The 14,426-nt window shown below is 49.5% G+C and overlaps 5 protein-coding genes across 5 annotated transcripts; 1 reads left to right on the top strand and 4 right to left on the bottom strand.

The window, feature by feature from the left end:
• Window positions 1–662: 662 nt before the first annotated feature.
• BO85DRAFT_399556 (cytosine permease) lies at window positions 663–3,094 on the bottom strand. Its single transcript, XM_025657101.1, has 3 exons — window positions 2,411–3,094; window positions 2,098–2,314; window positions 663–2,039 (listed from the first exon to the last, which is right to left on the bottom strand). The coding sequence occupies exons 1-3, from the start codon at window positions 2,636–2,638 to the stop codon at window positions 952–954; spliced, it is 1,533 nt and encodes a 510-aa protein (XP_025514290.1). The 5' UTR covers window positions 2,639–3,094; the 3' UTR covers window positions 663–951.
• A 3,353-nt stretch (window positions 3,095–6,447) lies between these two features.
• Window positions 6,448–8,213, bottom strand: BO85DRAFT_399555 (GABA permease). The gene is made up of 3 exons (XM_025657100.1): window positions 7,865–8,213; window positions 6,967–7,809; window positions 6,448–6,907 (listed from the first exon to the last, which is right to left on the bottom strand). Exons 1-3 carry the CDS (start codon window positions 8,106–8,108, stop codon window positions 6,525–6,527), a joined length of 1,470 nt encoding a protein of 489 aa, XP_025514289.1. The 5' UTR covers window positions 8,109–8,213; the 3' UTR covers window positions 6,448–6,524.
• A 252-nt stretch (window positions 8,214–8,465) lies between these two features.
• On the top strand, window positions 8,466–10,372 carry BO85DRAFT_48814 (cytochrome P450). The gene is made up of 2 exons (XM_025663508.1): window positions 8,466–9,771; window positions 9,830–10,372. Exons 1-2 carry the CDS (start codon window positions 8,822–8,824, stop codon window positions 10,326–10,328), a joined length of 1,449 nt encoding a protein of 482 aa, XP_025514288.1. The 5' UTR covers window positions 8,466–8,821; the 3' UTR covers window positions 10,329–10,372.
• On the bottom strand, window positions 10,096–11,234 carry BO85DRAFT_48828 (uncharacterized protein). Its single transcript, XM_025663518.1, has 2 exons — window positions 10,774–11,234; window positions 10,096–10,723 (listed from the first exon to the last, which is right to left on the bottom strand). Exons 1-2 carry the CDS (start codon window positions 11,220–11,222, stop codon window positions 10,417–10,419), a joined length of 756 nt encoding a protein of 251 aa, XP_025514287.1. The 5' UTR covers window positions 11,223–11,234; the 3' UTR covers window positions 10,096–10,416.
• A 1,306-nt stretch (window positions 11,235–12,540) lies between these two features.
• BO85DRAFT_478747 (nitronate monooxygenase) lies at window positions 12,541–14,200 on the bottom strand. Its single transcript, XM_025662910.1, has 4 exons — window positions 13,984–14,200; window positions 13,630–13,891; window positions 13,061–13,562; window positions 12,541–13,012 (listed from the first exon to the last, which is right to left on the bottom strand). The coding sequence occupies exons 1-4, from the start codon at window positions 13,994–13,996 to the stop codon at window positions 12,722–12,724; spliced, it is 1,068 nt and encodes a 355-aa protein (XP_025514286.1). The 5' UTR covers window positions 13,997–14,200; the 3' UTR covers window positions 12,541–12,721.
• Window positions 14,201–14,426: the final 226 nt, after the last annotated feature.

Below are 14,426 nucleotides of genomic sequence, written 5' to 3'. Positions count from 1 at the left end.
GTGCGACGTTAATTGGGACAGCAAAATGGCAGGTTTATCTACAGATAACTTGGAACCAGCTGTCAGTCTCGCAACGAAGATGAGCTGTTCACCCGCGCAATACAGGTGGAAATGGTATGGCGAGGCATACTTCCCTCAACGAGTCGTACGCAAGTACCACCTGAAACAGTTTACCGTGCAAGACGCCCGCACTCATAATAGAATATCCCTGGCAAATCTTGCGCTTTTGGACGATGAAACCCCACTTGGCGAGCTCTTGGTGATAAAGTTTTTATTTAAAACCATTTGAAGATATTCAACATCTTTTTTAAAAAATCTAGTATTTCCCTGCATTGTTCCGACGGGGAACTCATAGGAGTAGGGATGTCCAAATTGAGAAGGCTGCTGTCCCCATCCGTGCGAGAGATGATTTGCCGATACTAAAGAGGTCGAAAGACAGACCAAGCATGCTTCCGCACGTTATTGTCCAGGCTCCTTAAGAATTATGCACTAAGACGGTGGAACAGAGGTTCTGTATTGGAAAGTTGGCAAGAGGGCAAATTGCATCAATTGCGATGGAGGGAACAACCGTAAGGCTACGCTAGGGTAGTACAGCACTCGGCGTGAAATCACGAGACCTTATATTTCATAGGTAACATATAAATTACAATAATTCTCAGACACACTTCTGCATATTTCATTCATCTCCGGCACATCTGCACGTAATGGTATATTAGAATCAATAATTACATCTATATACATAAAAGTCCAGCCAACATCATGAAAAGCAGCCAGACAGGTTCCGTCCCACGGAACCGACATCATCACATCCATCGTCGATTCCCAAAAGAGACATACATGACAACCAAGCTCAACCCATAAATCTGTATCCCAAGTACAAGCCCTTGTTTTTAACTAACAAGAAAAAGAAGAGGTAGAAAAATCGACATGAAGAAAGAAAGAGAAACGCATTTACCGACCCAGCATTTTCAGCTCAATGGGTCTCAGAACGGAATGCACGACGAAAGAAAAGAGGAGAGCCAACTCAAAACCAACATCACCATTACCAGCATGCTTGGCGATGGGACCTGTGTACCACGTCTCACTCATACCAGTAACCATACCCGCGACACCGAAAGCAAAGGAAATGCAAGCGGCGATACCATAGGGCAGCTTGTTGGGCTTGTCATATGTCTCGGGGCGGTATCCAGAGAAGCCACGGCGAACGATGTGGTCGGCAAGAGCGACACCGGAGTAAATGGCCAGCCAGTAAGCGATGAAGTCCATCAGGTTCTCCAGGACTTCTTCGAAGTGAGAGTAACCGGGGATGGCAACGGCGATGGAGACACCGGAGGCGAGAAGGACCCAGATGAAACGGGGAACGCGCTGGGAGTAGCGACTCAGGACCTGGAGAGTCAGGGAAACGGAGTAAATGTTGGGGCAGTTGTTGGCGATGATGGACAAAGACAGGATCACCAGACAGAACTTGCCGAATCCACCGACGGGATCAAGAACAGCGCCCAGCAGACCTCCGTTTCCAGACTGGCTGTAACCAAGGGCGTATTTGTTGTCTCCGCCGTTGATGGAAGTGGCGGTCATAACGGCGATACCCAGGAACTGGGTGAAGAGAAGAGGGGGGATCAGGCCTCCCCAGGCGGCGAAGAAGATCTTGCGGCGGCTGCGGTCCGCGGGCTGGTAGACGGTGTAATCGGCGGCGTAACTGGTCCAGCCAGTGGCGAAACCATAGACAGTCGCACCGTAAGACAGGCAAGAGCCGAGCTCAGAGGTTCCAGTTCCCATGGGGAGGTTCCTGAAATCACCGGAGTGGGCGAACAATCCGAACACGATCATGAAGACAATGAAGGTCGGGATCCAGCTGTAGTACTCGTACAGGTGGACGACCTTGTAGCCGGCGAAGGTGACGAAGAGGGTGCAGATGGCGATAATCAAGATGCCTGCAAATCCAGGAACGTCGGAGTTCACCGCATTGAGAAGCTGGGCGCCGACGATGGAGTTGGCGGCGGACCAGCCCAAACAGGAGAGAACGTTCAGGAGGGCAACTATAGCAGAGGGTATAAGCATATGATGTTTGTAGTCAGGCTGTCACAGCAAACTTACTGATCTTAGTAGGCCAATAACCGAACCAGAACCGGGAGAGCACCATCTGGCGCAGACCAAAGGCGGGACCAAAGCAGGAGAACCAGCAGACAGTCAAGACTCCCAGCAGGTTGAAGAAGAAGCAGACGAGAATGGCATCGACGAAGCCGAGAGCGAAGGTGGAGTAACCAAGCACGCCGATAGCGAAAGAACTGCTCACCATGTTGGCCGCCAGCCACTGCGACGGGTCAGTTTGGGAGGGCGGTCTTGGAGCAGCCAGCAAGAGAGCCGACGAAGACGAAAGCACAAAGGCAAACAAGAGTTAAGAACACACCATGCTGCTGATATTGAAGTACGACGTGTCAGTCCGTTCATTGTCCGGGACACGTTCGACACCTCGCTGCTCAATATTAAGCTTTCCCGCCAACCGTTGCAGCTTTGCGTACAGCGAATTGCCGTACATGAAACTCTCTCCAGGGACAGCGCCATCGCTGCTGTCATCCATGGGCGTTTTGCCCACCTGGGGGGCTTTCTCGAGATCGGACTCGACTCCTCCGAACATGGTGTTGAAATGGATAAAGGTACGCGTATATCTCAACGGCGTAAGGTTTGAAAATGTGTTGACGTTGGGAAGATAACCCTCGGTCAGGAATCAAGTAGACTTGATAAGAAGTCTTTTTTTGGAACTCTTGAATACGAGAGCTGTCAAGCTCAGGTACCAAGTATAGTTCAAGGGGGAAGGGGAAGGGAAGGGAAAGGAGGAGACGGAAACCACATCTTTCTTTTTTCTTTCTTTCTTTCTCTGCAAGAGAGCGTGGGAGAAGAGCTCCTAATATGTGTTCGGAGGCAGCGAGAATTTCTTCTCACACCCACCGTGACGAGGCCCACCCCACGAGATCCGAACGAGTATCAGGCACGATGATTGATCGCTTCTGCACCGACGGAGAAACGCCGCCGCGACCGCGTAACAGCTTCCCATGGGCTCAGCTCCTGTCGCGTGTTCCGGCGGAGGTCCCAGCCCTGGTCTGGTCCGCCTTTCTTGTTTCGAGAAAAAACTCTCACGTTTACTTTTTTCTTACGGGCCCCACCGCCGCCAGCTTGTCTTAGCTTAGCCCTAGTGCGCACAAGCTTATGTTGCCACCAATTATATGCAGCATGGCCCCATCTTCATCACTGTCATTGGAGGATACGAGGCTGGGCACATGGTTAAGCACCACATAGATCGCAGAAATTATCAGCAGTCTGCCTCTGATTGGACATCTTTGTCTACCAGGACCCAGTGGGTCCGGTGGCGAAGGAACCCACGCTGATAAGGTCTCGCCTGGTGATAGGCACACCTGCGCCCGTAACCCTGAGAGATTTGATAATGATAACACTTCAGGTTCGTTAGGTATTTCGGTTTGTACGGCTTACCGCGATGCCTGCAGCTGGTCCCCCAAGGCTGACCATCTCTGTCAGGCCCGATAGCCACCTATCTCAATGGTGTTGATTATCATCACCCCGGACTGTCAATTAGGATGCTAGGGGGTGTTGATATCATTCCTGCAGTCGGTCAACGCCGAAGGGCGCAGGAACTATCGTTGTCCTGCTTACTGCATGTAGACTTGCCACCGTTGCCTCATCGCACAGTTTTATTCCCCGTATTGGAGTCATGGGGCCACATGCACTGGGCTGATCAACGCAATGATTATGCCACGATCGCTGGTTTGTTGTGAAGCTTCAATTACCAGCCTGAGGCATTCAAATTCAGAAACATCATCATAATTAACAAAGACCAGAAGCAGCTATCTTTCCCCAGACTTTGCTGATACCCCGCGTCACCGGAAACCTACGAAGAATTGTGCTTCGGGCTGACAGGGAAGCGGTGATCGCCGCCTCTAATCGCTATCACAAAGTTTTGCCATGTGCAGCCCGTCCGCGAAGCTTCAGCTAAGCATATCTGCGCCGAGCGATATCGACTTGGCAGGCAGACATGTGAAGTTGGATGCTGTTGATTGGGAAGTGGACATGATTTCACAGCTGGCTATGCATAGGCCTTGATTGGACGCCATGCAGCCCAGATAAGGGCCTCCTCGTCCATATCTCTGGGATGCAATAGTTGCATGATACGAACCCCTTAGCGCGGGAGCCCCTAAATTACTGCCAGCTCATAGCAGCATCAACCCCGGAATGTCTGCCTGTTCTGGCCACAGCTATCGTCAATATGAGCGATAGTTCTAGGTCAAGTCTGGAGTATGGAGTGTTTCTATCCTCCACCTGGCACCTGACGCCTATCGTCATGGAATGCAGCACACATTCTAGAGCAAAGATAGCATTTCAGGCCGCTTGTCTGATACCAGCCGAACTGGACAGTCCATCGTTATCAGGGCCCTTCTTCCCCTTCCCGCCTAATCAACTAACTTCCGCCGTCTCCCTCTCTTCCCGTTTAGCAGCTAATTAAACCCGCCAGTGCCCTGGACATGCAACCCTGCACTAAATCTTTACCCTTTCCTGTTGCCTAGCCCAATCCTTCTATCTTAGTATTTCCTTTCCTCATCTCATATACCACAACCATCCACAGTGTACGAACAGCAGAGACATTGCAACACCCAACCAAGCCGTGACGCTTCCAACCGTAATCTATCTACAATTCTACATACCCTACTCAGACGACCCTCAGTGGAACCTCCACCCTGCCGCTCCACAACTGCAATCCGCACCAACGACCCACCGAGGAAACTTTCGGGATCTGAAGGGTGACTCCAACAGTAACTTTCGGGAAAGTAACCTAGAAAATATTGGAAAGACGTTTTCCCGTCGTCGCGTGCTTGTAGTGGACAATACCAAAGTAGGCATGTACCTGCGTGCCCAGCCACCAACGCAGACAATCGCATTCAGCCCCTCCCTTTCAAGCTGAGACACGGAAGAGTATTCTTTGTCTCAATGATATTGAGATTTATCTATACATAAGTGCACATAACCCCCTAACCCAAGATATCAGATACTAATTTTCATCAATCCATTATACCCAAACCCATAAAAGAACACACAAAAAAGAACGGTACCGAACGCGTCTCCCAACCCCGAACGACCTTCCTGACCTACGCGTCGGATAACCTGTTCTAGTGCCCTCGATAGAAAAAAATTTTCATTTTCCCTTCCATACTATCTTAGTCACTAATCAATGAATGAAAGAATGGATGGATGGGACGGTTCGACCCGCCAATCCCAACGCAGTCTCACCAGTCCCGATTTAGCTCTAACTTAGTACTTACTATCGGGTCGGTTTCCCGAGTCTGCCGAGCATTACCATTTTATGCTACCGTGGGCTTTATATGCTTCGTAGGATAGTGTGCCAAGGACCAGCCAACCAACCATTCAATTAGTTAATTATAACTGTAGACAGTTACTAAGCGGGGGTTTTTGCCGAGCCGAAGCCATAACCAACTAAACTTATTCCATTCTTTTTCTCTTCTTTTCTCTAGTTGTTTTTCTCTGAAAATGGGCTAGATTGTAGTTCGCTATTGAGAGTTAGTGAGTCACAGATTCGATTTTAATACGAACTCCGCGGTAAAGAACAAATCAGATTGGATAAAGTTGTCCTTTGAGGCTTTTTCTTTTTTCCCGCCCGTCAATATCTTCCTATTCCACTAAGCTCTGGGGCAGTGGGAGATATGTACTAACTACGATATACCTAGACTCCTTCAGGATAAGGATATGCAGGTACAGACATGCCTCACTAGCTAACTACTTCAGAACTAGTCTTGTTGCTAGTCATATATGATGGAATCGAAACTTCGAAATCCGAATACGGGTGCCTGTTTGACTATGCACTAGACTGCTTGTAGGTAAAATGTTGTGGCTATTCGCCGTAGAACGCTGGGGCGTTTGAAAATGTGGGTTCGGAGATTGGTTAGCTCACTTACTAGGTGAGGCGCCAAGGGAGAGGGATGACGTGGGTTTTCAGTTGTGCAAGACGCTGGGAAGTTGGAGGTTACTTCTTTGTAGTAGGTTATTCATTCATGTCATGTAGGATATGTATTTTGGAAGGTCAAGTACTTCATAGTACTCAATAGTTCAAATCAACTGAAGTTCAATGTTAAAATTACTCCAAGTTGTGCTGCTGTTGGATGCCAGATATATATTTAGCATCGGCTTCGGCATCTTTCCGTGATCTGCGTCATACTTACTCGTAGTTTATCCTATGGGTATCATGAGAATAACTGATCCTCCGGAGTAATGATAATGAGCATGTAATTAGCGGGGATATAGGATCGGTGTGTCGGTATGTATGAGAACCATCAGAATTTGGTGTCACGATTGTAAATATATTGAGCTTAGATTTTGATATGCGTGCCACATTGATACCACACTCATCAGAACACCAACTTTCTGGTTTATCAGTAAGAGTATTCATTCACATCATATGCCTACAATATATACCGAAGACTGTGACATGGAAAAGTCCATCAAGTATCTGACTTCCCCTTCTCCGAACAACTAGCACCCCTCTCCCCTACCTCTCCCACCTGCTCCACTCCATCTACAACCAAACCCTGCACATCAGCCGGTCCCTTGAACTGCTTCCGAGAGGTAGTGAACCACGTAAAAATGCTCAGCAACGCAATCAGCCCGATCGCCGCGCTGGTGTAGTTCATCGAATCCGGAGTGACTGGTGCATCCGAAGGAAAGTTAAAGGTAACGAATGCAAAGAACAGAAAGAGAAACCCAAGCCCGTGCAGGCTGAGCGATACGGGCAACGGGAAAGAGTAAGGACCATCGACGGGAGCGATATCATGGCCAAAGAAATACCCGAGGAGGCGAGCAAGAAGGACCAATGCGTAGGAGACGTCTATGGTAGTAATACTGTTAGCTTTGTCCTTGTTGCCAAATTCAATGGGAACGTCTTACAAAATCCCGTGGTCGCAATGGACACAACCGTATTAAAGCCAGTGACGGTGCCAAAGTAGATCGAGTTGAAAGCCATTTGCACCACAACAGTGAACAATATCGCATATATCGGGATCTTTCTCCTCTTCTCCACCCGGGATAAGATCCCAGAGAATGGCATTCCCCGGTCGCGTGCGAATGCAAATAGTGCCCGGGAGCCCTCCGCAACAAGACTCACTGCGCCTACCATCATGATTACCGTCATCATACTGGTCATAAAGCAGGCCGCGACTTTGCTTCGGGTTGAGTCGTAGAAGATCTGCAACACGGGGACACCGGTGGAGGAGTTTGCAGTCGCATCGATGTCGCCGATGCAGAAGCAGAGCGTCAATAAAAAAATGAATCCTGTTACAGCGCCCATCCCAACGGACATGACCATGGCTTTAGGTGCATCTCGCGAGGCATGTGTCATTTCTTCGGACATGTGGCTTGGAGTATCGTAACAGCACATGCCGAAGAAACTTGGAAGGATTCCGACCATTGTTGCCATTGCGGATCCGAAGCCGGTTGTGTTCTGGAAATCCTGAAATACGAATGCGGCATCTTGTTTGTTTTTGTTGGTTGCTAGTAGAACTACGACGATGATGATGAACGAGCAAACGTTCCACAGCAGGATGGCCCGGGATAGGCGGTTGAGCAGGTGGGGCAAGAATATATTGACCAGGAGAGCCCAGATTGCGACTGCATGAGTGACCAAGACAGTATGCCACCGTTCGATCACATACCCGGGATATACCAGGTTTGCTTGTCCGAGGATGAAGTTGGCTGCGAACGAGTTGTTCGCAGAGCCTATGGCGAGAATACCTGTTCTCAACTGAGCATCGTGACACAGATATTCTGGAGATATACCAAAGCTTACCCATTAGCATGAACCACCCCGTTATATACGACATCTCTCGAGAGATCTTTGGTGGTGCTAGCAGAAAGACCCATGAATACTGCCCTCCCGCTACAGGCCATCTTGAGCACCATTCTGCCATGGATAGGGCAACCGCAAAGGTGATTACACACACGCCTACCCATCCGAAGAGCATAACCGGTGGACCACCGGCATCTACTCCAATGATGAATACACCACTGAGCGCACTCCAGCTGTCGTACATGTTAGTCAGCCGTTCGACATGGTAAGATTGGGGTGGACTACCAGGTAACGATACTAAAACTGAAGCCTATCATATCCAAGAGGCCGAACGACCGTTTGAATTCTGGAGTTATGAACGTCAGTCAATACACTTCTAATTCGAGACTCCACCATGAATCCAGTCATACCTTGCTGATAGCCCAAGTGCTCAAGCGTGAGGTCTCCTTCGGTGCCATGGCCGAAGACATCATTGGGCTCCGCAGACATGATGCCGATGGTGGTGACTGTGCATAAAGGGTCTTGAGGCCGATCAGATTGACGAAATATCTGCTATATATCCAGCCGGGACAGCATGATAAGCTCGTGTCGATAATGTACCGGGTCTGTCGGCTGGCTCTGCAGCTTAGCTTGCCAAGTGGTGCTTATCAGCGGATCGACCGGTGACATTCTGAGTTGGAGAACTGCCATTGGCAGGACGCGCATCTTCAGCAAGTGGCATTGGGCCTATCGAAGAAGTAACTTTATTGCTTTTTCGGACCCCCCGACATGTCTTCCATCTGTAGTACGTAGTTTCTGTCTGACCAAGCCGACAGCGCGATCGGAGCATGACTCATCTGTGACTCCGATCGTGGTGAACTAGTTAACTTGCGGGCCACGTACCCATTCCCTTACTATATAATCGGTGAACCACAATCAGCGCCCACATGATTCGAAGTCGCTTTTGACCTTCTCACAATGGCTCACCTTGAGAACTTGCAAGGGCTCATAGCCCAATCGCTATCATTGGTGGTCCTCGCACTTTCTAGCGCCATATTCTGCAAATGCTTCTATCGCATCTACCTCCATCCTTTATCATCGGTACCGGGTCCTAAGCTCGCAGCCTGCACTTCGCTATGGTTAGCATACCATACATATATCGGCGACGAATGTACAGTAGTATATGATTTGCATCGCACATACGGCTCGGTCTTACGGGTCGCTCCCAATGACGTCGACATCGCCGATAAAGATGCGCTGGAGCCAATCTACGTTGCTCGCGGGGGTTTTCCCAAGACACCAGCATATTCCAAGTTCGACATCGATGGTCACACGACCATATTCTCCAGTTTGACTTTGCCTGAGCGAGCAACACGAGCGAAAGCTGTCGCCCCTCTTTTCTCTACGGCATCAATTCGCAACTCTCAAGAAGCCTTACGCGAGGTCTTTGACGACTTTGCAAAAAGACTGCAGGCTGAAGCGCGCACTGGCAGGCCAGTAAACGTGCTTAATGTGACGCGTGCGATGGCAATTGACGCTGTAAGTACGTATCTGTTCCACGAGAGGTACGGCGCCATCACGGAGGATTCAAAGTCAATGTCGGCATCGCCATTTGTGGATTCCTTCGTTGGAGTAGGTGCCTATTTCAATATCGTGCCGGGGAAGATCGGTGGGTTTGTCACGGAGGTCATTGAGCGTTGGAGCACGACCAAGAATGTGGAGCAGTCGCACGGACTGATCGACCAGTACGCCAGAAGGCTTGTCCGGGCAGCGGTACCAAAAAGTGGAAGCTATCAGAGCCGTTTGTTAGTGAAGTCGACCATAGCACAGTCTCAGATTGAAGTCAAAGATGTCTGTTTTGCAGGAACCGACTCCACGGGAATGAACACCGCGACGATCATGTGGTATCTTGCGAAACACCCAGAAGTGTGAGTAGCAATAAGGCCAGAGTTGTACCCCAATGTCACTAACTGGGCTTTCCTCTAGTTATGATCGTCTCAGACAAGCAGTCATGGAGAGTATCAAGAACGACGAGGATCCAACCGCGTGCGCGTACCTGCGCGGCGTCGTCCGAGAAGGCCTTCGTCTTTCCTGGGCCAATCCAATTCGCCTGCCTCGTTCAGTTCCGGCTGGAGGCTGGAAGTATCGTGACTACTATTTCCCGGCCGGGACGAGTGTTGGTGTTGCGGCCTTTCAGCTGCATCAAGATAGCAGCGTGTTCCCTGAGCCGCATCGTTTCCTTCCTGAACGCTGGGATAACGCGGACGACGAAATGCTCACGGCATTCTTTGCGTTTGGCAAAGGGACTAGAGCCTGCATTGCCCAGTCGTTGGCAATGTATGAAGTCACCATGGCTGTTTTCACCGTGGTCAAAGAAGATGTGCTGCGTGGTGCGTCGATTGTGGAGGACCGAATTGAGATAAAAGAATGGTTCAATTCCAAAGTCAAAGGGCACGAGATTTTGATACAGTTCGCCAGCAAGTGAAGCGACATACACTCACCAAGAGTGAAACAGCTAATTATAGACGTGTGTTTGAGGAAGCATGAACGCTATGTCGCACCGAATAGACACGTTAAAAGTCATCTTTAGAGAAATCAATATCCTTACCATCCAGCCACTCCGCCATTTCCTTGTATACCATGTCACGCTCTTTGCCAAACAACTGGGGCAGATTCTGCTTAATCGGATAGCCTAGCCGGCGCATACCATAAGCCAGAAACCGGTAGCCTTTGGGCTCCTTAGCTAGAGATTCATGGTCAATATGTGGCGGTCGAGTAGGGTCCACTGGTACACATTTATCCTTCTCATAAATTGGATGATTGCAGAGGATTTTCCATCCCTGCGGCTGCTTCTTCAAAAAGTACCCAAAGCGACAGTCACTAAAACCATCCATATTAGTAGGCTCATATCGGAGATGGGAGAGACGTACCAGTCGCTATCCCATTCAACGCCATTCTCATCCGCAAAACGACAGGAAATCGTACATTTCATTTTATCGATGGCACGATCACCCTTGATATCTACGGCGTGACCCAGAACCCGATGGCAAATAAATTCACCCTTAGCCCATCCTTCAGCCCAGGTATCAATGGCCTTGTCCCGATAGTTTTGCTGCCAGCTGATATTTATGAAGGCCTTGGGATCAAATATTTCCCTCAGATCAGACCATTCGCAGGCATCACGGTGAAGAGGCCAGCCTTCGCAGAGTTCGCGGATTTTGAACCGCTCCAGAGTGGAAGCGTCATCGGTATTGTAGGTTAGACGGTTGAATGCAGAAGGCGGTTCGGCACCTAAGCTGTAGTCGCCTTTATCTGGCAGTTTGAAAAGTGCAGGCTTTTCAGTAGAGGGGATTCTGTCCGATTGGCCGATGCCGCTCATTGTATCTGTCTGTTCTTGAGCTTTGCAAGTGGATGTAGTGTAGATGACAATCTGTTGGTATAGGAGGTATCATGATGGATGAACAGAGGCCTAGATAGAAATAGAGTGTCAGAATTTACTTCGGCTACTTTAAAATGACCTAATGGTATGACCTACCAGTAGTGGCGAAGTATATCCAAGAACATCATGAACCGTCCACTTCTAATGATATGTTATCTGCTTGGGCGTAAATATCAATCAAGTCTCGGAGAAGAAACCCCTTTGAGTTCCAGGCAAGTCAATACTAGTCTCAAGAGTGCTCATCGAGTTTGCAAGTTCGGCCTTGAGAGTAACCCTTAGATGTGCAGGGTAGAAACACCCGGCGCTGCGAATTGGTCGACAAACCTGAAACCAGTCACTCAAAAACTGGTTATGATGAAGCTCAGACCGGAAGCTTCAAGATTCAACAGTAGCGAGGAATATGCTTTTCGTGCCGTTTGCGTTCCATGGTGGATCTTGGAAGCGGCTGCCATACCAGGGTTTTTTGGATTGCAGAGCCATGTAGTCTGCTTGCAGGGTGTTAGCTGAAAATGAAGTTGCGGATCGGGCCATGGCAAGCAGGAATTCCCAATGGTAGACGTGGAGGTGGAATAAAACGATAGTATACAGTAGTTCTCAAAAGTGTCGGATTATGTCAAGTTAGTGGTAGGAAGGGTGAGACCGTGAGACCCGCTCACCCCACATGACGGCCTCGATAGCCCTGATTTTTGGAATGAGCTTAGATCAACTTCATTATAGCTGCTTCTACTTCTAGTAAAGAGACATTCCAACGCCCATTCTTTATCTGTGTCACTAGCACTCTTATCTCACATACAAAATCTTTACGGAAAATCTAAATCCGGACATTGTCCCATAGCCCGAATCTACCTGCGCTCTATAAGCCACATACCAGTTCTACCCCGAGCTGCAATGCCGGCCCGACTAGATTATTAGTACGATCTCGCATCTTAACACTTGTGCAACATCGGGTTCATCTTTTGTACATCCGGCTTGACTTGAGGGTGGCACAGGCACTTGGGTGGTGGGTGCTCCCTTGCCTTGTATTTCCGTCTGGGGCGATGGACGTCGAGATCGTCTGTGTTACCGGGAATGGATGCGGTTGCAGGTGTCGGCTATGTATGTAATGAGAGATTTATGGCCTTACGCGGAATAATGCGAGGGGCCAGTATGAAAGGGGGGGAAGGATAGTGCATTTTCGGAATGATATGATCTCGTACTATCTGTATTGATCTCAATGGTATAGGATAAGCCGAGTTAGGAGTATAGTAAGCCATTGTCTGTAGGAGTGTAATATGTTTGTATTTCAATTCTTAATGTATAGCTAGGTTAAAGAGCAAGCATCGCCAAAACAGTTTCACTGGTATTCGGTAGAAGTATGAATGAATCAAATCATGAACAGTTCAACTGTCTTAAACTTACATTGACAATATGATGCAAATGGTATCTGGAATGAGAAAAGTTTACAACTTGGCCAACATCTTGTTGCCCTTCTGCAACAGAGCAGCAGCATCGTCCACAAGCTCATCAACAATAGCCTTGGCAGGCTTCTTCTCGTTTACAACAGCAGCAACCTTGCCCATTAGGAAGGGGCGAGCGTTCTCAAGGGTTTCGTCGTCGACATCATCAGGAAGGTTCTCCATGTCGTGCTCGGCCGGGATGATACCCTGGGAAGTGAGCTTCTTGATCTCGTCTTGGCGGTTCTCTTCCCAGTTCTTGATGTATTCGTTGTTACGGACACGGAGCGGGCGGCCCTAAAGAAGTTAACATACGGATCAGGTGTAGTGTTTCGTTGAACTTACCGTGAAAATAATAGTGCGGATTGTGTCGTCAAAGCCAGCGGTGCGGACAGCTTCCTGGTGAGCCTTGGGGGCACCAGCCTCGTCAGCCAGGATGAAGCGAGTACCAACCCATACGGCCGATGCGCCAAGCATCAAGGCAGCAGCCACCGAGTTGCCATTGTACAAGCCACCGGCAGCAACCACCTGCACGGGCAGACCAGTCAAGGGACTCTTCTTGCCCTGGACCAGCTTGGCCACGGTAGGAATGAGGATCGTAGTGGGAACATCGCCAGTGTGACCACCACCTTCACCACCCTGAGCACAAATGATATCCGCGCCAGCATCGAGGGACTTCTGGACGTGCTTGGGGTGACCGATCATGTTCATGTACAGGATGCCTGCAGCATGGAGTCTGTCCACGACAGCTTTGGGGGGAACACCGACGGCAGAGACGAAGAGCTTAGCGCCGCTTTCGATAATAATATCCACGAGTTCATTGAGCTTGCCCTTGGTGTAGTCGTAGCTGAGGAACGGAAAGCGCATTAGCATCTCGGGTTTCCGTTTGTCATACAATCACATGGGTGTCTCACTTGGTCTTGCGGGCGCTTCCACCGACCTGGGGGAGCAGCAGATCAACACCAAAGGGAGCGTTCTTGTCATTCAGGAAGCTCTTGAGCTCTGCAATCTGCTCACGGAGCATGTCGGGGGTGTATCCGACACCTCCAATGACTCCCAGACCACCGGCGTTGGTGACCGCAGCGGCCAACTTAGGGCCGGCGGCCACGTTCATACCCGCCAGGAAGACGGGGTGGTTGATCTTGAGCAGATCAGTAAGAGTAGTACGGATTTTTTCTACAAAAGCAGGATGGCATTAGTATTCAAGATCCCCGAAGATTCCGGCGCATTGCATAGTGCATATGAAGAGGCGGTGGCGAGGAACTCACGCGGAGAAGCCATTTTGAAGTATCTGAAGAGGCGATAGATGGATGACAGGTGGATCGGAGACCAAAAATAAGGTACAAGGTAATAATATGTCAGTTAGCGAGTAAACAAGGGATGCGGAGACCCAGGGTATCCAAGCACAGTTATAAGGGAGTGAGTGTGCAGGCTGGAGGAGCCGAGGACAAAGAGTGACCAGCACGAGCCTCGGTCCAGGGCGTGTGATGGACCTGGCTATTGACGGCAGACTACCCCGAGTTTCCAGCCGAACCACCTGATTCCCGTTGCGGGGTTACCACACTTTGCCTTTTCTCAGTTAGCCTATGATTAGTCGTGGTGGCTGGTGAAGTGTGGCTAGTAAACAGTGTTGTTCACGCCTCAGGCTGTCTCAGCCGGAGTCAGGTGACGGGAGTAGCACGGCCCGCGCATGACGTATTTTCATTCCGGA

This window comes from Aspergillus piperis, assembly GCF_003184755.1.
Source record: "Aspergillus piperis CBS 112811 unplaced genomic scaffold BO85scaffold_12, whole genome shotgun sequence".
NCBI lineage: Eukaryota > Fungi > Ascomycota > Eurotiomycetes > Eurotiales > Aspergillaceae > Aspergillus > Aspergillus piperis.
Note: the sequence above shows the minus strand (reverse complement) of the source record. Positions and strands in the feature narration are given on the sequence as shown.

Excerpts from the sequence above, each read along its gene's own strand:
- BO85DRAFT_399555 (XM_025657100.1), bottom strand. The coding sequence starts at position 8,108 with ATGTACGACAGCTGGAGTGCGCTCAGTGGTGTATTCATCATTGGAGTA. Across the intron at positions 7,810-7,864 it reads GGGGTGGTTCATGCTAATGG|GTATTCTCGCCATAGGCTCT; the intron begins GTAAGCTTTGGT and ends AGTTGAGAACAG. Across the intron at positions 6,908-6,966 it reads CATTGCGACCACGGGATTTT|ACGTCTCCTACGCATTGGTC; the intron begins GTAAGACGTTCC and ends TTACTACCATAG.
- BO85DRAFT_48828 (XM_025663518.1), bottom strand. The coding sequence starts at position 11,222 with ATGAGCGGCATCGGCCAATCGGACAGAATCCCCTCTACTGAAAAGCCT. Across the intron at positions 10,724-10,773 it reads GTTGAATGGGATAGCGACTG|TGACTGTCGCTTTGGGTACT; the intron begins GTACGTCTCTCC and ends GGATGGTTTTAG.
- BO85DRAFT_399556 (XM_025657101.1), bottom strand. The coding sequence starts at position 2,638 with ATGTTCGGAGGAGTCGAGTCCGATCTCGAGAAAGCCCCCCAGGTGGGC. Across the intron at positions 2,315-2,410 it reads ACTTCAATATCAGCAGCATG|TGGCTGGCGGCCAACATGGT; the intron begins GTGTGTTCTTAA and ends GACCCGTCGCAG. Across the intron at positions 2,040-2,097 it reads TTATTGGCCTACTAAGATCA|TTGCCCTCCTGAACGTTCTC; the intron begins GTAAGTTTGCTG and ends CCTCTGCTATAG.
- BO85DRAFT_48814 (XM_025663508.1), top strand. The coding sequence starts at position 8,822 with ATGGCTCACCTTGAGAACTTGCAAGGGCTCATAGCCCAATCGCTATCA. Across the intron at positions 9,772-9,829 it reads CTTGCGAAACACCCAGAAGT|TTATGATCGTCTCAGACAAG; the intron begins GTGAGTAGCAAT and ends GCTTTCCTCTAG.
- BO85DRAFT_478747 (XM_025662910.1), bottom strand. Across the intron at positions 13,563-13,629 it reads GGAAGCGCCCGCAAGACCAA|CTACGACTACACCAAGGGCA; the intron begins GTGAGACACCCA and ends TCCGTTCCTCAG. Across the intron at positions 13,013-13,060 it reads TCCGCACTATTATTTTCACG|GGCCGCCCGCTCCGTGTCCG; the intron begins GTAAGTTCAACG and ends TAACTTCTTTAG.